This window comes from Diceros bicornis, chromosome 4 (assembly GCF_020826845.1).
Source record: "Diceros bicornis minor isolate mBicDic1 chromosome 4, mDicBic1.mat.cur, whole genome shotgun sequence".
Classification (NCBI taxonomy): Eukaryota; Metazoa; Chordata; class Mammalia; order Perissodactyla; family Rhinocerotidae; genus Diceros; species Diceros bicornis.
In genome coordinates, this window is record NC_080743.1 from 88795245 (window position 1) to 88819914 (window position 24670).

A 24670-nucleotide genomic window follows, 5' to 3' on the forward strand; every position below is an offset into this window, starting at 1 on the left:
CATCAGGTGTCAATGCCAAAGCCACACAAATAGGTGGTAAAGCTGGGCTTGAACCTGAGAGGCTGTACTCTTTGACATCATGCTGTCTTTAAAAGCTGCCTGTCAAATGAAACATTCTTCCCAGGATAACATGGGCTTCTCTTATATTGCTAGTATATAAATATTTGGTTACTATTGCGATAGAGATCTACCCAGTTTTATAATATTTCATAGAGTATACTGTTATGTTTTCAGTTTTCCCAGAGTATACCTGTTCACCTAGGAATTATGTGGTCATTGAATCAATTATTGAGCATCTACTACATGCTAGGCATAATATAGGCACTGGGAACATGAAAACTATAAGGGTTTGGCCTGACTTTAATTGCAAGTATTCTTTGGATTTGTGTAGGGTCATTCAACCTTGGATTACTAGTAACCGTGTAGTTTTAGTGTAAATGGTCCTGTAAGTGTGAAAAAAATTAGTAACAAGAATTGAACTCTAGTGAGGTGTTGAATGCAGACATTAAAACCTTTACTTATGTGTTTAGGATTGAGCACGTGCAGAGCACCCAAGAACGGCTATTTACATGTGGCCAAGTGTGGTTTTAAAAGTCTCCCAAAGAGGCGTCCCACATACAAGATAGAGGAAGACTCGCACAGATGTTAGCTCAGGGACAATCTTCTTCAAGAAAAGAAGGGGAGGATTGGCCACAGATGTTAGCTCAGGGCCAATCTTCCTCACCAAAAAAAAAAAAAGGAAAAGAAAAAGAAATCCCAACAAAGGTCAATCCGGGTAATCCATTTCCTTTTACTCGCCCCCCTCCCCCCGCGGGCTCCACCTCCAGGGAGGACTGGGGAAGAAGGGGCTCGGGCGCCCCAGGGTCCGCGCACCCCGCTCAGGCTCCCGGGAGAAGCACGGCGCCCTGCGGGGGAGCTGGCCCGCGGCGCGGTTCCGGGCGCCGGCCGCCGGGTCGGGTCGCGTCCCCGGGCCGCCGGGCGGCCGCTCTTCCGCTCTTCCGCTCTTCGGGGCAGGGCCGGGGCGGGGCGGGGCTGTCCCGCCCTTCCTGCCACGCTCGGACCACTACCCTCCCGCGACTCGGAGCGCGGGCCATGGCGGCGGTGGTGTGGGCACGGTGCTTCTCTCGCGCGTGGCTCTGCAGGTGCGACCCTGACTCTTCCCTGGGCTCCAAGAGGCGGCCCCCAGGGTCGCCCCGAGTAACCGGCCCTTGTTCCGTGTTGCAGGAGGGCCGGGCTGGGCTGCGGCCGCCACTACCGCGCCGCGCTTTGCGCCGAGTTGAAGCAGCCCCTGGCCATTGAGGAGGTCGCCCCCCGCCCTGTCCAGCCTCACGAGGTATGGTGACTGGCCTATCCCCGGGACCCCTTGACACCCCGTTCACTCTCCCCTCGGCCACCGCACACACACAGCAGGCTTCCATCCTGAATCGAGTTCCCAAGCGCTCAGCTAGGGGGCGACCGGGAGACCGGAGCCCGACTTCGTCCTGGGCTAGAAGGGCACTTTCAGGGTTCACATAAAGGCCAAAGTGCTAGAGAAAGATTGTTCCCCCAAACACAAATGTAGGCTTCTTTCTCATGTCCCCAGAGCTGTTGCCTTAGAAACAGAGAATTTTGATTTACACACGACTTTGCATAACCACCTGCAAGTTATTGATTTCACACGGATAAATGGACCCCATCTTTTGCTTCCTCTTCCGTGCCAGCATCTAATTATCTGCCCTTCCAACTTCCCCACACCAGCCCGGTGATACCCTGCATTTCCGTGTGAACGTGTGACTTGTGCTCTCCTCTAGGGTACCGCAGTGTTTGGGGTGGGGTTAGTTTAGGGTTGTGGACATTTCCTCTGAAATGTAGAAGTCACTTTGGCCTTGCCTGTTGACCACCCTGGTGACACAATGTCATCTGGTGTGGAGATTGAGACCCTCTGAGAAGGTGAAGCAGGCAGTGAGCCTCAATGTCAGGGAGTACTGGTGACAGCGAACAATGTGGCTGCAGCCCTGAAGTGTCATTAACACAGGGTAAATGGATTATTGGGCGAGCACATGATGGCTGCCCGTCAGCTTCCTGGGATTCACATGCTGCAAGATCTTCATCCTTGAATCATCCTTGAATGAAGGTGGAGTGGCTTGGGGATGTATGTGTGCTGTACACGTCAACAACTAATGTGTCATGCACACAATATGCGCAGGCTGAAGGCTGGACTCCTTTGTTCTGTTATGTGCCCAGACACTGCCTTGTAAGGAATTAGCTCGTGAGAGCTGGGTCTATGTGAGTTTACTCACCGTTAAATCCTCATAGTCTGGAATGGTGCCTGGCACATGGCAGATGCTTAAAACATTGTTGAATGAATGCATTTTGTCTATAAAAATGTCTTCTTACCAGTACGGCCACCTCTGTATTAAATTGGAAACGTAAACAGACAAACGAATGTCATTGATTCTCTCAGCCTTCATTTCCTCCTGTGATCCCAAGCCCTGTTGAGATGGGTTGGTAGTTCTCTAACTTCAGCCTGCATCAGAATCCCCCCAGGGCTTATTAAAGCAGATCGCTGGGCTTTGTCCGCAGTGTTTCTGATTCAGTAGGTTGAGGTGGGGCCTAAGAATTTGAATTTCTAACAAGTTCCCAGGGGATGTTGAAGCTGGTGGTCTGGGGACCACACTTTGAGAACCACTGGCTTATAAAGTCTAGAGAAATTGCTGGCTACACTGCTGCAGGCCTGCCTCAGCTCTAGCACTGTCGTGAAACACAGAAGCTGGGGATCTGCGACTCGCTTCCAGGATGATTCCTGATTCCCAGAACAGCTGATCATGTTACCCTTCTGCTTAAAATCCTTTCATGGCTTCCTATTGTTTCTTCTATGAAGACTAAGATCTTCAATAAAGCCTACAAACTCTTGGATGGTGTGTTCCCCGTTCTTTCTCCTCTTTGTGCTCTAGGCTCACTGGTTTTTCTAGGGCCCCCCCCCCCCCCCCCCCCCCCCCCCCCCCCCGCCACAGGGGCTTTGTGTATGCTAATGCTTTTGGCTGTGCCAGGCTTTCCTCCTATTTTGAGTAGTTAACTCTTAGCTGTTCTCAGTTCAAGTGTTACTTTCTTAGGGATGTTTCCCTGACTTCACCAAAAGGTCAAATCCCCCCATTATCGGCTTTCAGAGCACTATATATTTCTATCTTTGACATTTTATGTATGAGTTGTAATTTAACATGTAACTCATTATAATTATTTGGTTAATGTCTGTCTTTTCTACCGTACTTTTAGGTTCATGAAGGCAGGAACCTTGTCCATTTTGCCTCATGATTGTACGTGGGCCCTTAGTTCAGTACTTGGTGTATAGTAGTCATTCAGTAAATATTTTGTTATAATTGAATGAACTTGGTCTCCACGGATGTGTATCGCTCTGCTCTGTTCCTCTATTTCCTTTGCAGGTCAGAGTCGATGTCCATTTCTGTGGAGTTAATTTTGCTGATATTTTGGCCTGCTGTGGTCAGTATCAGGAAAGGCTCCATCTTCCCTTCACACCTGGTGAGTCTGAGGGGCCAAGTGACTGTTTCAGGAAAAGAACATAGTGAGTTTTCAGAACCGTGTGCTTCATCTCAGGCAGTACCCTGGCGATGCTTGCCTGATGTCAGTGAGGTCTCAGGTATGTCAGCCTCACTGCTACTTAGAAGCACTAGATTGTGAGCCCTGGAAGTTTCTATGACTGTCTTGCCCCCAATTATACCCCTATCTTAGCGTTGTACCTGGCTCATAGGAGATGCTCAATGAATACTTTAAAAATGAAGAAATAAACAAATGAATTTTCATCTATCATTAGGTTCACCAGAATTCTGATCACAATCATCATTGGCCCTAGTCATTCACTTTCATTCCTTGACAGTGCCTCGAGTTTGTTTTTTCACTGGAGGATTATAAACATCTGTTTGCAGCTAAAACTCTCAGTCCTCACAATCACATTCCCAAAGAAATCTAATATCAAAGGATCAGAAAGAAGAAAAAGTTTATACATTTCTTAGCAGCTCACTGTCTGATTTTCATTATGCCCAATCTGATTACATTTAGATCCTGAATATGTGGACAAAGGACTGATTTTTGTTGTTGAAATTTATTTAAAGAGATATAAGTACAACTTAGCATGTATACAGTACATGTATATTTCATACAGATATATGCCGTTAAGGATACAGTGATTGCAAAATAGTTGCTGTGTTTTGGCCTTGGGCTGTTTGGTTGTGTCTCAACAGTTGGAATCATTTCCCTCTGTTTGTGTTTGCTTAAATGCTGAACTGGGGGCAAGATGTCATACGCAATTGAGTTATTCCTCTGGCAGCTCAAGTGGTAAATGCATGATCATTAAATTAGAAATTTCGGAGGTGGAAGAGGAAAGGGCAGACAACACCGGTTCATCCGATTGAGCTAAGTACTGTATGAATAAATACAGTTCACGTCCTTGAGGGCCTCATAGTCCAGAAGAGGAGTCATGGAAACAGATAAATACGATATGATGAACTTTGTAATTGGGGTGCTGTAGGAGCCCGAGTGATCAGGGTCAGAAGTACTTGTGTGCCTGAGATTCTCTGAGCTTTTCCCCATTCTTGAAATTTTCATTTGTGTCGTGGTAAGAATGGCACTGCTATAGCTTTTCAGGTTGTGATCATGAAATCTTAAATTCACTTTCCTGTGCTTTGGGTACAACACTCTTACCCCTCTTCCCTGGATGGGGGACCACTTAAACCCTCTCAGTGCCAGAAAGCTGGTAGGATGGCCTGTTGATCAGGGCTTTCTCTTCTCCATGGTGCTGGGCTTTACAGATAACCTAATCTTGACACAATTTGTTTTAGGAATGGAGTTTTCTGGGACAGTGTTGGAGACAGGCAGAGATGTCAGCACAGTGAAAGAGGTAAATTAGTTGAAATCTAGGGAATCGATGTGTGCGTAGCTGTGAGAAATGTGCTAACCTCATTTTTAGCCTAAGGATCTTGCTTCTCCTGGCCTTTGTCAGCAGATACCAAAGGGAAACCGAGGTGGAGGGGAAGAAACTAATTCTGAATTGGGAGAAGGAAGCCAGTGGAAATTCTTGGCTTCATTAAACTTTTTATTACTAATAAAAGGCAGCACCTTGGTCTTTAGTTACTAGGATAGAAAATTCTCAAGTTTCAGCCTCTTATGAAAGAAATTAACACTGGCATTCCAATTCATCTCAACCTTTTCTTTACTCTATCCTATCATTCGTTGTCCACAATGTGCTCAGATTGGCTTGGCAACCTAATGGGGGAGTTGAGAAAAGGCTGAATTATTTACTAAACATTAACTCTGAATAGATAATTAAGGCAAACCTGTGTCTTATGGGGTCAGAAAGAAAGATTTTCTTCATTTTTTTGATTAATTTGGGAAGAGGTAAATGGCAAGGCCATGCGTTTGAACATACCCTTAATGGTATTTTCCCTTCAGGGAGATCGAGTTATTGGCGTTAGTGCCTTTAACGGGATGGCTGAAGAATGTGTCATTGACCAGAAGGTATCCCTACCTCTCAATATTAACACTTGGAGATTTTTTCTCCTTCCTTTTCTTTAATTTCCCCCTATCCCTAATTCCTCATTCTTCTCTCTCCCTTTTTCTTTGTATTCGTTTGGTCATATCTTGTTTCCCAGCCAAGCATTTCTTTCTTTCAAATGCTAAACCTCTTTTCTATACTGGTTTGACAACCATTGCACAGAGCTTTGTGTGGAGTGGTTTAATGAAGAAGGGCATTTTGTTTTCTGAGCCATGGAGCAACTGGTTGGCTGTCCACTTGGACCATAGTTAGGTAGTTTTGGTAGAAAAACTGGTTTGGGGCATTGAGCTGGATGTAATGGGTTTCTTCTCTACATGAAGCTTCTGAGAGAAAGCCCTAGAGATGGAGTCAGCCAGGCTGGCCACGTAAGGTTGTGCAGGGTGTGAATGGTGCCCCCTAGTGGTGAACAGTACACATTTTTTTTCCCCCACAACTTTATTGAGATGTAATTTACATCAAATCCAATTCTCCCATTACAGTATAGTGGTCATCTGTGTTCTATTCTCTGTAAGTTGGTTCCTTCCTGAGCCAGAGGCCAGCCTTAGGATTTTTTTTTTTTTATGTGTGGAAGATTAGCCTGGAGCTAACATCTGTTGCCAATCCTCCTCTTTTTGCTGAGGAAGACTGGCCCTGGGCTAACATCCGTGCCCATCTTCCTCTACTTTATATGGGACGCTGCCACAGCATGACTTGATAAGTGGTGTGTAGGTCCGTGCCCAGGATCCAAACCTGTGAACCCCGGGGCACCAAAGTGGAGTGTCTGAACTTAACCAGTATGGCACCAGACCAGCCCCCAGCCTTAGGATTTTTGAAGACTGATGCACCCTAGTCTTGAATTCTGCCACAGCTTGCTTGGTCTTGACTTCCACTGGGCTTTGTTCCTGACATGTGTTTCCTTTTGCAAATCAATCAAATCATAATATGTACAGCAGCCTTTATGAACAGGTACATGTACTTAATTCCTGTCACTCTTATCTCTTTTTGTAGAGACTGTGGCAGATTCCAGAAAGTGTCCCTCTCCGAGAAGCTGCTACCTTGCCCATATCTTATGGCACTGCTATTTTAGCCCTGGAGCATCGGGCCTGTACCCAGCCTGGGTGAGGACTATGTAGACAACAGAGGGCTGGGTGGTCCCCTTCTCTGATGTCAGAAGTGCCCACCAAGGCCTTGCCCCTCCCTTCCCTTCCCTGACCTTTAGCTCATGTTCAGTCTGTATGAGGAAAGGCCAAAAGAAGGTAGTGACCTGAGATTGGGGTATGGTGACACTGGGGATGTCCTTTTGTCTGAGAGGGAATGGTAGACTGTGAACTTGGCCAATATGAATTTGGAGAAATCTCTCTCTCAAACCTGACCGCTCTGGAAGTCACCTCTTAGAAAACCTTAAAGTTTAGAGAGTTGGTTTATGTAAACTCGCTTCACTCTGGTTTTAATGGAGCCCAATGGTATTTGCCTTTGTGAGGCTTGGTTGGGTGTGCCTAGCTGGGGTATTTCAGACTCAGAGGTGCTAAAGCTTCTCACTTTACCTGGAGCATATGCTTCCTGCTCTCTTCAGAGAGCCTCAGAATTGCTCTCGAGAGGTGGGTTTAGTTGAGTAGTGGCCATTACTTGATCACCACCTTCTAAAATTCGGCAGTGTTTAGTATGAGAATGATTTTAGGACAAAATTTCTGAAGCAGAAATCAGAGTGGTGGCTCAAAAGAAGGTTGCCACTGGCATAAGGAAGAGGCTACCTAGAGAGATTAAGGCATCTTTTTCCTGGGACATCTTCAAAACTAGACCAAATTAGCACTGGTCCAGCAATCACCTACCTAACCCAGCCCTAAAGGCTGGAGAGCAGGTGTCCATGAAGCATTGAATGAAATGGCCTCTAATTTCTCTTCTTGCTTTAAAATGTCCTAGTTTTAGAATGTTCTCAAAATCGTATTGCTGGATGATTTTTGGTTTCTGGAGTGACGTTTTTCTTTCTCTGGTACAGGGAGACGGTTTTAGTGACAGCAGCAGCTGGAGCCACAGGCCTTGCCGTGATAGATGTGGCAACAAACGTGCTTCAGGCCAAGGTATTTGCTTGTTAGATTCTCCATTTAAGAAAGTCGTAGCTCCAGTTTTCAAACATGGGATACATTCATTCATTTATTAAAAATCACGTGCAAGGCACTGGGGATATCGAGTAACCTAGAGTTAGGGTCTCGCCGTCGACTTGCTTGCAGGCTTGTGAGGGGACCCAGGATTAAATCACTGGTCCTTCCAGTTGCTAGAACCTGCAAGGTCTGACTCTCTTCACAGCCTCTGCAGATTCTATTCCCTCTACCTATAATGTCCCACACTTCAAATTTAAACTCAGATGTCACTTTTCTGGGGAAGTATTCTTTGTCCCTCAGGAGCTGTTAATCCCCTCCCCTCACTATTTGTATATGGTCTCCTAGCATCCTAGATTTCTCTTTCGTAGTACACACCTCAGGGTGTGGTGAATCCTTTACTTGTGTTATTATTGGATTAATTGCTGTTAATGTCTCCCTCCTGCTGGACTGTAATCCCCATGAAGGCAGGGACAGTGTCTGTTTGGTTCATTTTTGTAATCCCAGCACCTAGCATGGTGCCTAGACCACAGTAGGGACTCCATGACTGTTTCTTGAGTGAATGAATAAACAAATGAAAGAAAGACCCTTATCTCTCTGAGATAAAGAGCATGAGGCACTGAAGAATTTGGACATTAACTGGAAGCTGTCAGGCGCTGTTGAGGATTTTAAGTAGGATGGTGGTATGATCATCTTTGCGTTCTGCAGAGTTCACTCTGGTAGCAGTGGGGATGAAGGATAGGGGCAAGGTCAGGGGTAGTCTGGAGGCGGTAGGGCAGACTCTCAGAGCACTTCATCCAGAGGTGATTGTACTTGAACAAGGCAGTGAAGTTGATGAATTGAGAGATACTAAAGTGGAAGAAAACAGAGAATTTGCTAATTGGAGAGCATCCTAATATACCTGAAGGAATAAGTACTTTGAAGTTAGCCTGAACTAGGTTCGCCTTCCAGCTCTGCCTCTAGCTTAATTGCTTCAGTTTCCTCATTGGTAAAATAATGCTTTCCTCATAGAGTTGTTGTGGGAATATTGAAAATACACGTGCAATGCTCCTATTAGAGGGAATGGCATGTCAGTAAGAATCTCTTAAAAAGGGATCCTGTTATTATTAGACATTGAGTGGGAAGGAGCGAACTAGGTTAACTGGTGGATTTGCCATTTATTGAGATTGAGAACATAGGAGGAAATGGTGAGTTCAGTTTTGAACATGTCGAGTGTGAGGTTCCTGTGCAGCGTGCAGTTGGGATATCCAGAGGCACCAAGATATGCAGATTTGGAGATAATTGGATTGGTCTGGAATTTCTTCAGGTGGCCTCTCTCCTTTCTCAAGTTAAGTTCCTTTTGGGAAGCACATATGAGTTCTGAAAGCAATCGTAGATACCAGGAGATTCCTCATGGAATATTAACATATTTCATGTCAAAAGCAAGGGCTTTTAGCACATCTCATAGCGGGGGAGACCAAAATTAGTTCCATTGTCTAGAACCATTAGCTATTTAACATTTGTAGGAAGATAAAATTGTACATTTGTTCTAACAAGTTATAGAAGAGAAAAATTCACTTGAATACAGATATTAAAATGAATCCAAGCTGTATTTTCCTTAGCAGCAATAACAGTTTTAAGCAAAAGCAAACAAAAAAGATGAAAATAATATCATCGTGCCACCTACTTGGAACAGGTCATTTTGATAACACCTTCCATTCACAGCATTTCCTCTTGCTTTCAAAGTGCCTCCACAGCAATTATCTCATCCTTGATCCTCTCAGAACCCCTGGGGGATGAGAAATGTAAGTGTTTATTATCCCTGTTTCACAGATAAAGAAAGTGAGGCACCAAGAGAGACAACAATTCCCGGCAGACCTAGTGAGAATCCTGGGACTCGAGTTAGGTGCCTGACCCTAGTCTGGTGTCCGCCCTCTGCAGCACTGTGTGCTGATAGCCCTCGGTGAACTGTAGCTAGTTGAGGGTTCCACTGGGGAGGATTTGAGGGTAGCTTCGGTTTCAAATAGTTTTGAGTGAGTTTGGAATCTCAAGGGCACTGTTGTTCTTGGGTGTTTGAAAGCAAGTTCTGAATGTCACCTTGGGGCCAAAGTGCTTGGGCTGGTGGGTGCTGCCCAGTGATAAGGCACTTCTAGGCAATGCTTGAGTATTTGAAGCTTTTCTGGAGATTTCCAAACCCCAGACCTCCTCACGGTATGGCCCACAACCATCTATGCCGTCTTTGCCAGGCCTTAAGCATGCTTTTCTTCTGGGGTGATGTAGTGGAAACGCATGGGCTTTGGTATCAGGCAGCACTGGGTTTGAATAGTTGTTCTACCCCCTACTGCTTGGATGGTTAGTTGCTTAACCGCTCTGGGTCTATGTCTCCATCTATAGAATGGGAGTAATTATACCTCCCCCGTAATGTTCTTTTTTTTATTTTTTATTTTTTATATTTTGTGAGGAAGATCAGCCCTGACCTAACATCCACGCTAATCCTCCTCTTTTTGCTGAGGAAGACCGGCTCTGAGCTAACATCTATTGCCAATCCTCCTCCTTTTTTTCCCCAAAGCCCCAGTAGATAGTTGTATGTCACAGTTGCACATCCTTCTAGTTGCTGTATGTGGGACATGGCCTCAGCACGGCCGGCCGGAGAAGCGGTGCATCGGTGCACGCCCGGGATCTGAACCCCGGGCCGCCAGTAGTGGAGAGCACGCACTTAACCGCTAAGCCACGGGGCCGGCCCCCCCGTAATGTTCTTATGAGGTTTAAATAGAATAAATGATTGCATATGTGAAACAATAGATGCAATTTATCCAACGCTTTGTTTTCCGAGTGCTTTATGTATAGTGTTTCATTTAATTTTTAAAATAAATTGCATTTTATGGATGAGGTAACTGAAACTTAGAGAAGTTGGCAGGCAGTACAGAGGTTAAAAGCATGAACTCTGGACACAGTTTATCTGGATTTGGATCCCAGTTCTGCTTTCCATTAGCTGTGTGACCTTTGGCAAGTTACTTAACTTCTTTTGCCTCGGTTTCTTCATTTCTAAAATGGGGATAATAATAGTGTGTATATCATTGGGCTGTTGAGATTAAATGAGTTATTAATGTATGTAAAGCATTTAGAATAGTGCCTGGCACATAGTAAGCACTGTGTAAGTGTTAGCTCTTACTAAATAATTTGCTAGAGGTAACAGAGCTAGTTAGTAGCAGAGCCAGGATTTGAACTCAGTTCTATACAACTTCAAGATCTTTCCACGAATCATATTTTACCCACTGGAAAACCTTTCCTGGTCTTCCAGATCTAGGTTGGATACCTCTCATTTGCACTTCTGGAATCCCTTGTACTTCCCCATCACATTGCTGTATCTTGCTTTCTTGACGCTAAGCTTGGTATTTAGCTTAATTCTTTACTACGGACTCATAGTAGGTGCTCAATAAATGGTGGCCTTAATTTGCATTTGGAGAAGACTTTCTGAGTGTCTCCTGAACCGTCTCCTAGCTAGACCCATTGGGGTTCCAGGATTCCTGGAAATGTAGGTCCCCTGGCCAGTGGGGCATGGAGGGGCCAGTGTGCTGGACAGAGTGTGTTGGGCCTGAGGTGTTGGATTGAGGTTGATGCTAGGAAATCAAGGTCACATTGATTTCCTTGGTTAGTACCCTTTGGTTGGAGGCTCAGTGGGTGAGGTGAGCCCCTCTTGATACATATTCTGGACCATCAGAAGCTCTGTGTTCTTTATGCAGGTAATAGCTGCAGCCGGCAGTGACGAGAAGTGCAAGCTGGCAATGCAGAGGGGCGCACAGTCCAGCGTGAACTACAGTCAGGGCAGCCTGAAGGAGGCAGTGGAGAAGCTGGTGGGCAGTGGCGGGGTGAACGTGGTCGTCGACACCGTGGGAGGAGATGTCTTCCTGGAGGCTCTCCGCAGGTGCGTGAAGTGGTCTTTCCGGAGTGGGCTGGACCTGAGATTCTGCTGAAAACTTTCCAGACCTCTGTCTTCCTTCTGGCCTTGCTTCTCTTTCGTCTTTGCTGCTCTCTTTTCCTGTAGGCATCAGCGTCAACGAGAACAGCTGAGTGGGTGGGTGAAAAGGAATAGAAGCAGAGGGAAAATCAGGAAATGCTTAAATATAGCAAAAACAAAATATCCAACTGGAAAAGATCCAAAAAATGACTGCAGACTCTCTAGTTGGCAACATCAAATGCTTTAGAAATTATACATGTGTTAAATTCAGCTACGACGGCCCCCACTCAACTACTTTATGTACGTGGTGTGGGTAATTCTTGAGGAGATCATTGTTCAGATGTGAGAATTACTGGGGTGACGGTTCCCTAGTTCACCGTGCACTAAGGTACAGACTCTTGATCTTGCTGGTTTCTGAAGCAGCCAGCAGTGTAGGTGTCTCCTCGATTTGTTTTATTAAAAAAAAATCATTGGAGATTTAGTAGGACTGCTGTATCCACACCAGTTGTCATTTTGTTTTCAACCAGGGACTCTGGAGTGCTCTGATTATATTGGTTTCATTTCTCGTGTCATGCTGGCAAGCACAGTTTTGTGGTTTATCTCAGTTTAAAGTAGAAGAAACAGAAGCAGAGAGAGCAGCGTCCCTGCAGAAGGGGCCCGGTTGGTCCTCTAGCCCCTGCACCTCACTGCGCTATGCCCGGTACTGGCTGAGAGAAGAAGTGAAGGCAGGAGTATGTTGACTAAGTGGAGAGCCGACACAGAGAGCTGCTGATGCTCACCTTCTCTTGCCTTCTGGATAAGAGTGTTTTGACAACAGCTTCTCATTTCCCTTCTGAAGAAGAAAAGCAAAAATTAAAAACCAAACAAACGTACACGTATTTTATATCAAAGATGTTTACAAAATTTATTTTTATAACTCATTGCTTAACGTGCACTGTATGGTACCTCTCATAATGGCCTGCAGAAAACTTGTGTGAATTTTTGTAGATTACTCGAAATTCTCTAAAGAAGCAAGTAACTTAAGGGGGTCCTAAAGTTGTCTTCGTGTAAAGCAAATGATGCTTCATTAAAGTGTCTGTCTTCTTCCCGCTTCCTAAGTTCACAATCTTCAAACTGAGTTGTCTTGAAGAACAGCATGCAGAATGACATTTGTTTACACCCAGTTCCTTCCACAAAGTAGTTGATACGGCTGTGTGCCACATAACATTTCGGTCAACGACGGACCACGTAGATAATGGTGGTCCCATAAGATTAGTGCCATACAGCCTAGGTGTGTAGTAGGCTCTTCCATCGAGGTTTGTGTAAGGACACTTTAGGATGCTCGCACAACAACGATATCAGCTAATGATGCATTTCTCAGAACGTGTCCCTCTCGTTAAGTGACGCGTGACCGTAGTTACATAGGTAGCCTTGATTCCAAAGTGGGTCCCCTTATAAAACTGGCTAGTTCTTCTGGCCCCTTACTGTCTTGCTTATGGCTTATTTTTATATTTTCCTACTGAGGAATCAATAGTGGTACAGGATGGTTCACCTCTGCCAGTTTGTAAGGTCAAGAGGAATTCCCAGCTGGGGGTTTAACGCATGTTGCTTTTCTGTTTTTTAATTGTGGTAAAATATACATAATCTAATATTTATCATTTTGACCATTTGTAAGTGTATAATTCAGTGACATTAAATACGCTTACAGTGTTGTGCAACTATCCCCAACAAAAACTCTGTGCCCATTAAACAGTAACTGCCCCTTTCCCCCTCTCCCACTCCCCACCCTGGTAACCTCCATTCTACTTTCTGTCTCTATGAATTAATGTACATTGCTTTTTATTTCATTCTACATTTTTTTGTGTGTGTGTGAGGAAGATCAGCCCTGAGCTAACATCCATGCTAATCCTCCTGTTTTTTTTTGCTGAGGAAGACCAGCTCTGAGCTAACATCTATTGCCAATCCCCCTCCTTTTTTTTTTTCCCCAAAGCCCCAGTAGATAGTTGTATGTCATAGTTGCACGTCCTTCTAGTTGCTGTATGGGGACACGGCCTCAGCATGGCCAGAGAAGCGGTGCGTTGGTGCGCGCCCGGGATCCAAACCCGGGCTGCCAGTAGCGGAGCGCACGCACTTAACTGCTAAGCCGTGGGGCCGGCCCCTCGTTCTACATTTTTTATTGTGGTAAAAAAAATGCATAACATAGAATTTGCTATATTAACCATTTTTAATTGTATAGTTCAGTAGTGTTAAGTATTTACATTGTTGTGAAACAGATCTCTATAACTTTTTCATCTTGCAAATCTGAACTATACCCATTAAACAACTCCTCTGTTCCCCTTTTCCCCAGCCCCTTGAACAATCATTCTACTTTCTGCTTCTGTGAATCTGACTACTCTAGGTACCTAATATAAGTAAAATCGTATGGTATTTGTCTTTTTGTAACTGGCTTATTTCACTTAGCATAATGTCCTCAAGGTTCATCCATGTTGTAGCATGTGACAGGATTTCTTTCCTTTTTAAGGCTGAAGAATGTTCTACTATATAAATGTATATATAACACATTTTGTTTATCCATCCAACTGTTGATAGACATTTGGGTTGCTTCCACCTCTTGGCTATTGTAGATAGTGCTGCTGTGAACATGGGTGTGCAAATATCTCTTCAAGGCCCTGCTTTCAATTCTTTTGGATGTAGACCCAGAAGTGGGATTCCTGGATCATATGGTAGTTCTATTTTAATTCTTTGAGGAACCTCCATACTGTTTTCCATAGCAGTTGCACTATTTTACAATCCTACCAACAGTACATGAAGATTCCAACTTCTCTACATCCTTGCCAACACTTGTTATCTTCTGTATTTTTTTTAAGGAAAAAAAATTTTTGTATAGTAACCATTCTTGTTTTTTTGTTTGTTTGGTGAGGGAGATCAGCCCTGAGCTAACATCCAATGCCAATCCTCCTCTTTTTGCTGAGGAAGATAGGCCCTGGGCTAACATCTGTGCCCATCTTCCTCCACTTTATATGGGACGCCGCCACAGCATGGCTTGACAAGTGGTGCATCAGTGCACGCCCAGGATCCGAACCCGTGAACCCCGGGCCGCCACAGCGGAGCGTGCGCACTTAACCGCTATGCCACCAGGCCAGCCCCTATAGTAGCTATTCTAATGGGTGTGAATGTACATTGCTTTTTATAATTTCTTTTCCTTCTCCTTTTTCCCCTTAGCTTGGCATGGGAGGGCAGGATTGTAGTGGTGGGTTTTGCTGGAGGCACCATTGCTTCTGTGCCTGCCAACCTTCTGCTCCTGAAGAATGTATCTGCCATGGGGGTGTACTGGGGCCGATACCGAGACCAGAACTTTCCCCTCTTCTCCGGGATCCTTTCCTCGGCTGTTCAGTACTGCCAGCAACGGCGCATCCAGCCACACATTGGAGCAGTTTTTAAGCTGGAGGAGGTGAGATGCTCTTAAGGGGTGAGATGCTCTTAAGGGATGTGATGCAGATAAAATGAGGAAATAATCTGTGTCTAACAACTGGATAGTTTCTCTCTGGATACTGTAAATCCTTTTATGGAATGAAAAGGTGAAAATGCAGCACGGTTAATGAGGTCTCCCGGGCGGTGGGGTCACGGGATTTCTTCCTGTCTTCTAGGTTGTATGGCTGTAGATCAGGCCTAGTGAGCCACCTGGGAACCTGAATCTGCAAAGGCCGTGAAGGAGCTGGATTTTTAGGGATCTATCTACTTAACTAGTGTCTCAAACAGAGGGAAGTGAGGGTGCTTTAGAAAATAATTTACCTGTGTTGATATGACCTCTGAACTCTACAACATATGAGTCTAAGAAGGAAGCACTTAGCTTGACCTTTGATTTTAGAATCCAGATGCTTTAAAGTACAACCAGATGATCTAAGCTGGGGTTCTGTGAACAAAACACTAAATCATGCCCAGCATCATAAGACTGTAATTCATCCATTAGTCACTGCTGTTAATTTTGTTGGCTATTCACTCCCTTTCTTCATTCCCCCACAGTCCCATTAATGTGGCTTATACTTCCTCTGAAGTGTAATTGTGTGCATGCATATGCAATATAGTTGTAAATGTGAATGTGTTAGGCTTTCACTGTACGTTTTTTTTTTGCTTAATTTATTTTATTGTTCAGAAAACTGTTTTGGTAACTCTAGTCAGCCATTGATGGAGGTGATGTTTTGTTCATATGCAGATAGGGGGCTCTAAGCTGTCAGTGCCAGACTTCATTGCTCACCAGCCTTCCATCTTATGTTCTTTCCTATGACGAGGCACATTCTTTTCAAACACAGTTTACTTTCTTCCTCATCTTTTTGGTATGTCAGTCAAGAAGGTAGCATTCAGTGGTAAAAAGAGAACCTGACTGGCCATCAGAAAACTGGTTGGATTCTATTTCCAGCTTCGGCCCCTCTAGGTGCAACTTTGTGGAAGTTCCCGTACCTTTCTGACCTTCAGTTTCCACATCTCTAAAATTGAGGTGTAGGACAATATCAGTGGCTCCCAGACTGTGCTTCAGGAGCCACAGTTGGGATGTGGGAGTGGGCAGTAGATTTGAGCTGCCCAGGGTCTGGGACCCCATCTCTGCTGAGGCCTGAGTAGCTGCACGTTTTTACTTTTTTGTTCATACTTTTCTTTTAAGAAAAGGTTTTGTGGCTTAAACACTTGAAAACCACCAGTTTGGAGAATTTCCAGGTCCCCTTCCATCTTGTGGCTTTTATCCTGTAGCTTGTAAACTGAGGTTTGCTTTACCTGGGGCTCTCGTATACCTGTTGATAGATGGTAAAGACAATCAGGCAGTAGGGGGGTGGAAACATGTGTTAGTGTGAACTGTGTTTTCTCTCCACTGACGTGTTCTAGGTGCTGCTGGGGCATGCAAGCAAGCCAGAGGTGGGTTATTGTTTTAATTACCCACATTGAGGTTCTCTCTCCTCTTAAACATGAATTAACTATCTACTCACTGACCTCCTGTCAGCTTCCATTTGCCCTTCTCTTTTCCAATGAGGGCTCTGCTCGTAGGATTTTTCTAGTTCTTCCCCCTCTGCTGACCTTTCTGCTATCAACCAGCTCTCTGAAGCCGTGCTCCCTAACAATTTCAAGCATCTCATTCGCACCCCATCCATTTACGATTTCTTCTCTTTCTGTTTCTTTCAATATGCACGCTATTTAGAGGAATAATAGTAATAATAATGGCAGCTCCCATACATTAGGTGCTTACTCTGGGTCAAGAACTATTTTAAGCACTTTACATGCATTTTCTCGTTTAATCTTCACAACAACCCTTTGAGGTATGAATCATTTTTATCACATTTTACAGACGAGTAAATCAAGACTCGTAGAGGCTAAGAAAGCTGCCCAATGATATGTAGTAAGTGACAGACCTGGAAGCCAGTCCAGGTTGGTCTGATGCCAGAATCTGGGCTCCTTATGGCCATGCCAAGCTCTTTCCTCAAAAAAAGCCAGAAAGTTGCTTCTTAGAAACCTTATTCTAGAGAATGAAGTTTATCCATCTACCAGAGAATGTGAAAGAACTATCTCATAGTTAAAACGATGAGGAATCTTGAATTTTCCCTAGCAGTACAGAATTTATATATTTTGTTCTTTTAAAATTAAGATGATTAAATGAATATATCATTAATTTCACTTAACTTTAAAGCCTGGGTAATATTTTTTCATGTAAACCGATGCTTCCCAGCTTATATTTTCTCCTGCATATGTGGACTTATAGATTTGACCTTGATAGTTAACATTACTATGACCACGTACTTTGTACCATAGCCTTTGCAGTAGGTACAGGGTATGAATTTTCATAGCACTCTGTGCTTCTCCTTCATCTACTTGTAATTACTTGTTCCATGCCCATCATTCACCTAGACCACAAACTCCATGTGAGCAGGGACCATGTGCTGTCTGCACCTCCGTGTCTCCAGATTCTGGCAGGTACTCACATATCTGTTGAATGACTGATTGAGAGTTTGGGGCTCTAGGGTCAGACCACCAGGGTTCAGATCCTGGCCCTACCACTTAACTGGCTGTGGGCAAATGGCATACATTTTTGTGCCTTAGTTTCCCCATCTGTAATGGGGGCAGTAATATACTCTACCTGTTAGGGTGGTTATGAGGATTAAGTAAGATAACACATGCAAAAGCACTTAGTAAACACTTAGTATATTTTTTAAAGCAAAATATATAGCCATTATAAAAGCCAGAGTTGAGCTTTTTCAGTTTGCCTGAACTGTGATACTTTTGCATTGACATTTCAGAGGGCAGGATTAGAGAGACAGTCTTTAGATTTTGAATTTTAACTGGAATTTGTTCTCTGAAGGGTTATATCTGTGCCATGACGGGTGGATCATGAATGAGCCCTGTGATCTGTTCAGAAGGTGGCATCACTTAGATGCGCAGTGTCTGTTTTCTGTAGGGAACTGCCCACATGCATCTCGACCTGACCCAGTACTTAAACCTCACAGATCTGAACTTGGTTAGTACATAAAGGTTGGGTGAGATCACCACATGAACAGATTTAATGGATAGAAATTGTTTACTCAAAATTTCCTGAATGTATCTGTGGAATATTCTTAAAAATTAAATTACTCTTTTAGTTTAGATGGCATATTAATTTTAGCCCATTGTTCCAGACCCGGTTTATGGGCCACCCCATATCTGCCAGCCCCACCTGCCCCAGGCCTTGGGCACTTGTCACACTTCTCCAGTGAAGGTTAACGTCACCCACCCCCACAGCCATACAGCCCAAACCCTGTCCCTAGGCCCATCTCCTAACACTGTTGATTGTCTCCTGCTTTCCCTGGGGTGAGAGATAATCTTAGGCAAGGCCTCCATTTTGCTCATCAAGGTGGGAGCTGCTGCACCTCTGGTGCACAGTCTGATTCCAAGGCCCTGTTGAAGCTCTGGCTTCCCCAGAAACTGTTTGCAGGGATCTGGGTAAAGCAACCCAGAGTGTGGGGGAGTTCACTCCTTGGGGCAAGCACTGACAAATGGAAGATAGGAGATAAATTGCTGCCGTTCCCCCTCCTGATGGATTGATTTGACATGCAGTGGGTTCTATATGGTCTCTCTGGAGAAGTCTGGTGTGAAGAACAATTAGCTACATGTTCCCCTGAATATGACCGGTTCAGGATCAGTAACACAGCCTTGTAGCTCCTCCCCTCCTTCCTCGATTCACTTCACGTTCCCCCTGCCCTTGCCTCCCTGGGGTTGCAGTGAAGCATTAGGGCATACGTGTTGGTTACTCTCTCTTTTTTTTTAAGGAACCCAGGCTGACCCTTAATTTTGAAAATTTAATTATTTTTGTGTTTAGTAATACAAGGCTTGACTTTTTTTTTTTAAAAGTCAGGTTTATTGAGGTATAATTTATATATAGTAAACTTTGCTCTGAGTTTTGGCAAACATGTATAGTCATGTAACCACCCCACTACAATCCAGATGCAGAACATTTCCATCACTCCAGAAGTTTCCTTTGTGCCCCTTTGTAATCAATCCCCTTCTCTTACCCCACAGCCCCTGGCAACCACTGATCTGTTTTCTCTCCCTATAATTTTGCCTTTTCCAGAATGTCATATAAATGGAATCATACAGGATATAGCCTTTTGAGTCTGGCTTCTTTAACTTTGTGTAATGCTTCTGAGGTTCATCCATGTTTTTACATATGTCAGTAACTTGTTCTTTTTTATTGCTGAATAGTATTTCATTGTATGGATGTACCTCAAATTGTTTTTTGATTCACCAATTAATAGATGTTTGATTATTTTCAGTTTTTGGTGATTATGAATGAATCTTTTATAAACGTTTGTGTATGACTTTTGTATAGACAGATGGTTTTCTTAGTTTAGGACTTGGATTTCTGGGTCATGTGCTAAGTGTATGTTTAACTTTTTTTTTTTTTTGTGAGGAAGATCAGCCCTGAGCTAACATCCATGCTCATCCTCCTCTTTTTGCTGAGGAAGACCGGCTCTGAGCTAACATCTATTGCCAATCCTCCTCCTTTTTTCCTTCCCCAAAGCCCCAGTAGATAGCTGTATGTCATAGTTGCACATCCTTCTAGTTGCTGTATGTGGGACGCGGCCTCAGCACGGCTGGAGAAGCGGTCCGTCAGTGTGCGCCCGGGATCCAAACCCAGGCCACCAGCAGCGGAGCGTGCGCACTCAACCGCTAAGCCACGGGGCTGTCCCTTCTTTTTTTGAATTTACACAGATATTTAGTTGACCTTATTTACAGAGCAGTTTTCTTTTTTACCCCCAGTATCCAATGGTGCCTAGATAACATCATTAGATAAGAATGTCAGTTGAAAAGAAATCTGTGGAGAACCTACAAATAACAGATGCTGATGTACCTCAAGAAGAGGGAGCTCGACTGTATGAGCAGCTCTCTCTGTGCCCCAGTTACTCAGAAGCAATTCTGTTGCAGTCTCTGCAGCCCATGATTTTGAAGACAAGGCTACTATTACTGCACTCCTGTCAAAGCCCAGAGCACATAGGTTTTCTATTTTCTGGTGTATTCTGGATTAGAACTGGTACTCCAGCATACATGATCTGTTTGAACATTTCAGGATTCTGTTTGTACTGATTTGCTACTTTATGTTTAACTTTTATTCTCTTTTTTTGTGTGTGTGAGGAAGATCAGCCCTGAGCTAACATCTGTTGCCAGTCCTCCTCTTTTTGCTGAGGAAGATTGGCCCTGGGCTAACATCTGTGCCCATCTTCCTCTACTTTATATGGGATGCAGCATGGCTTGATAAGCAGTGTGTCGGTTCGCACCGGGGTCCGAACCCACGAACCCTGGGCCACTGAAGCGGAGTGTGCAAACTTAACCACTATGCCACCGGGCTGGCCCCTATGTTTAACTTTTAATAAACTACCAAACTGTTTATCTGAGTGCTTGTCATCACCTCTTGGCCTTTTGGCTAATATCAAGTGCAGAGTGGTTGTATTCTTCTGCCTTCCCACCAACAGTGTAAGAAAGTTCTAGTTGTTCTGCATCTGCCAGAACTTAGTATTGTCAGTTGTTTTCTTTTTTTTTTTTTTTGGAGGAAGATCAGCCCTGAGCTAACGTCCATGCCAATCCTCCTCTTTTTGCTGAGGAAGACTGGCCCTGGGCTAACATCCGAGCCCGTCTTCCTCCACTTTATATGGGACGCCACCACAGCGTGGCCTGACAAGCGGTGCCTCAGTGAACGCCTGGGATCCCAACCCGGGCCGCCAACAGCGGAGCGTGAGCACTTAACTGCTACCCCACGGGGCCAACCCCCTGTTTTCTTTAATTTTAGCTCTTCCAATAGGTGTGTAGTGGTATCTGATGGTGGGTTTAATTTGCATTTCTCTACTGAATAATGATCTCGAGTATCTTTTCATATGCTCGTTTGCCATCTGTATCTCTTTTTTGCTGGCATGCATTAACTGACTTTTAAAAGAAAATTCAGATCAACTATATCAGAGCAATGATATGATGAATATAATTCAACTTAGTGATATACATGACAGTGTATCACTAACTAAACATTTACCTTTTAAAAACAATCCCAGGGCTGGCCCCTGGCTTAGCAGTTAAGTGCCCGTGCTCCGCTACTGGTGGCCCGGGTTTGGATCCCTGGCGGGCACCGACGCACCGCTTCTCCGGCCATGCTGAGGCCGTGTCCCACATACAGCAACTAGAAGGATGTGCAACTATGACATACAACTATCTTCTGGGGCTTTGGGGGAAAAAACAAAAAGGAGGAGGATTGGCAATAGATGTTAGCTCAGAGCCGGTCTTCCTCAACAAAAGAGAAGGATTAGCATAAATGTTAGCTCAGGGCTGATCTTCCTCAGAAAAAAAAAAATAAATAAATAAATAAAAACAATCCCATTCAGTCCCAGAAATATTCACTCATTCATGAGTTTATTTTATTCATCAAACATTCACTGGGGGGCCGGCCCCGTGGCTTAGTGGTTAAGGGCGCGCGCTCCACTACTGGCGGCCCAGGTTCAGATCCCGGGTGCGCACTGACGCACCGCTTCTCTGGCCATACTGAGGCTACGTCCCACATAGAGCAACTAGAAGGATGTGCAGCTATGACATACAACTATCTACTGAGGCTTTGGGGAAAAAAGGAGGAGGATTGGCAATAGATGTTAGCTCAGAGCCGGTCTTCCTCAGCAAAAAGAGGAGGATTAGCGTGGATGTTAGCTCAGGGCTGATCTTCCTCACAAAAAAAAAAAAAGTAGTAAAAAACATTCACTGGGTACATTCTGAATGCCAGTCAATAAGAAGTAAGACTTACGGAATTTATTTTTTAGTTGGGAAGATCTCAGGACAATGCTATAATGGGGTGAAGAGCTGGTTTCTAAAGTGAAGCATGAATCAGCATAATATAATTAGGGAATTGTAGGTTACTCTGATTATTCCTGCTTGATGAGCTAATTAAAAATTCCAACAGCAGAATCTAGAACAAAAGCAATATCTTCACCTTTCCCCCAAATTCCAGGTTGCATATCTCCAGAGACAAATTTAATTATGGCTTCATCCACTGTGAGGCAGAGAACCAGGGTTCTGGGAACAGCCTGTGTATCTGTCTAGGCATTGGGATGGAGCAGCCTCCCTCTTGGTGACTCGGCCTGTAGAATACAGCAGGACAACATCCCAGGCATCTGAATTAGCTATTAAAAGACGCTGGTCTATAGCCGTGCACTTTTCTTCTTAGTCTCTCACTCAGAGCCTTGTTAAACAGCCAGTCCTTAACACCACTGGTTGTCTGTTTTCCCAGCCCAGATAGAAACTATAGGGTAGAAAGGGACAGAGTTGAGTTATTTTTAGAACCAGCTACAGTCACAACAGAAGTGGCAACTGGACATAGAGAGAAATAACAGAACATCTGAGAGACAGAAGGTAAAATAATGGATGTTCAAAATTATGAGATTCCCAAGTCATGGAACAAAAAGGTTGTCCTTTCCTCCCGATGTTTTTTTTTTTTTTTTCTTTTGTGAGGAAGATCAGCCCTGAACTAACATCCATGGCAATCCTCCTCTTTTTGCTAAGGAAGACCGGCCCTGAGCTAACATCTATTGCCAATCCTCCTCCTTTTTTTCCCTTTTTCTTTCCAAAGCCCAAGTAGATAGTTGTATGTCATAGTTGCACATCCTTCCAGTTGTTGTATGTGGGACGCCGTCTCAGCATGGCCAGACAAGCGGTGTGTTGGTGCGTGCCTGGATCCGAACCCAGGCTGCCAGCAGCAGAGCGCTCGTACTCAACCACTAAGCCACGGGGCCGGCGCCCCCTCAATGTTTTAAAGAAGCTAGGTAAATGTGTGGTACAGTTTTATAAAGATTTGTATGTAAAATGATTAAAAATAAGCTTTAGCATTTAAAGGGATAAGATTCTTTTTATGTTAACATTTATTTGCAGGAGATTCCTCATTTCTCTAGGATGCCGGGTGAAAAAAGGATCACTGTCTCAGATCATGCTTGTTTTACCAAGGATTTTCTGTTGTTGGGCTCTGACAGATCTCTGGGAACAAGTGACTTCTAACTGACAGGGAGAGTGATGCAGCTGTGAGTCACTTGGAGCTGTACCTTTGAGTGATTGACACGGCGGGGATGAGTGTTTCAAACATCTGTCTTAGACCTCTCCGCCTCCTCTGAGTGCATCTAAATTTACTTAGACTGGAAAGGTCTCTGTAAGGCACAGAGCCCCAAAAGACGGATGTTTTTGAAACCAGGGATTTCATGCTGCACAGAGATTGCCATGATTGATTTGTGTCTGTGCTTATTTTTACTTATTTTTCTTATGCTCTTTGGGGAGGATTTCAAGTGGAAAGGGATGGATAATCATAATCCTCATTTCAAAGCACATTTTCATTGCTGGACACACAAGGCCCATCTTTTGCTTTTATATCTGTGTATTTGTGGATGTCTGAGTTTACTTATTTCCTTTATCTACATTTCCTACTGTCATTCTCCACTCCTTTTCCTCCCTTCAGAGCCAGTCTCAATAATGTGTTCAATACATATCTTTGGATTTGTATTTCCTTGTAAAACACACAGAATTATTTTGTGTACTAATTTATTTTCAAGTTACTTAAGTAGTGTTGTGCTGTAGACCTTATTCTGTTTCTTAATGTTTTATGCGCTGTCCTTTTAAGATCTGTCTGTGTTGCTGGTCCTGTATTCAGGTCATTGCTTCTCAGTGCTGCGTTGTAGTCCATGGTGTGCATCCACCATAGTTCACAGATCCATTCCCTACTGATAAACTTCCAGGTTGACTTGAGTCTCTCTCACCATAGTCAGAACTATAATAAACAGTCTCATGGGTGACCACAGGGACTTGTGCAAATGTTGCTGTGGGAGTATTTTCCCAGGAGTAGGATGGTTGGGTCATAGGATGTATGCATTCTTCATTTGACTGCCAACTGCTCTCCAGAATGACTTGACCAGTTAATGCCCTCACCAGCAGTGCATGAGAATTCTTGTTTATTCACTACTCTATTGATATGTAGCCTTGTTCAACTTTTGGATTTTTGCCAAATTGGTAGGCATAAAGTGGCATCTTATTGTTTTAATTTGCATTCCCCTGGTTTCTAATTAATTTAAGCATCTCTTTATATATTTGCTAGCCATTCAGGTTTCCAATTCTTTAAATTGCAATTTAAACCCTTCTTGCAGTTTTCAGTGGGACTTCCTGTCTCTTTCTTACTAATTTGCTAAAGTTCCTTGTATAATCTGTGGTTCTCAAACTTTAATGTGTGTATGAATCACCTGCAGATCTTGTTAAGTTACAGATTATGATTCAATAAGGGTGGGATGGGGCTCGAGATTGTACATTTCTCATAAGCTCCCAGATGATGCAGAAGACCATGGTCCTTGAACCACTCTGTGAGTAGCAAGGTTCTAGAGGTTAGTTTGAGACTTTACAAGTCTGTCCTTCCAAATTTGTCATGTGTTTGGCACCTTTGTCTAGATTTAATGTAATCAAACACATCAATATTTTGCCTCATGGTTAGTGCTTTTTGGGACTTGTTTAGTAAGTCCTTTGTCATCTCTGGGTCACAGTGATTTTCTTGTCTATTTTTCTCTATTAACTTTGCACTTGTGTTTCACACTTAAAGATTTAATCCATCTGAAGTCACTT

The 24670-nt window shown here is 44.0% G+C and overlaps 1 protein-coding gene across 1 annotated transcript in view; it reads left to right on the forward strand.

Moving 5' to 3' along the window:
* Positions 1-1034: 1034 nt before the first annotated feature.
* Positions 1035-24670, forward strand: part of LOC131404861 (quinone oxidoreductase-like protein 2) — a 43702-nt gene continuing 20066 nt past the window's right edge. Inside the window, exons 1-9 of the mRNA XM_058539997.1 lie at positions 1035-1142; positions 1225-1333; positions 3420-3516; positions 4833-4891; positions 5443-5508; positions 6533-6642; positions 7521-7602; positions 11343-11524; positions 14759-14987. Coding sequence (XP_058395980.1) covers positions 1093-1142; positions 1225-1333; positions 3420-3516; positions 4833-4891; positions 5443-5508; positions 6533-6642; positions 7521-7602; positions 11343-11524; positions 14759-14987 — 984 coding nt within the window. The 5' untranslated portion in view covers positions 1035-1092. The remainder of the gene's footprint in view (positions 1143-1224; positions 1334-3419; positions 3517-4832; positions 4892-5442; positions 5509-6532; positions 6643-7520; positions 7603-11342; positions 11525-14758; positions 14988-24670) is intronic.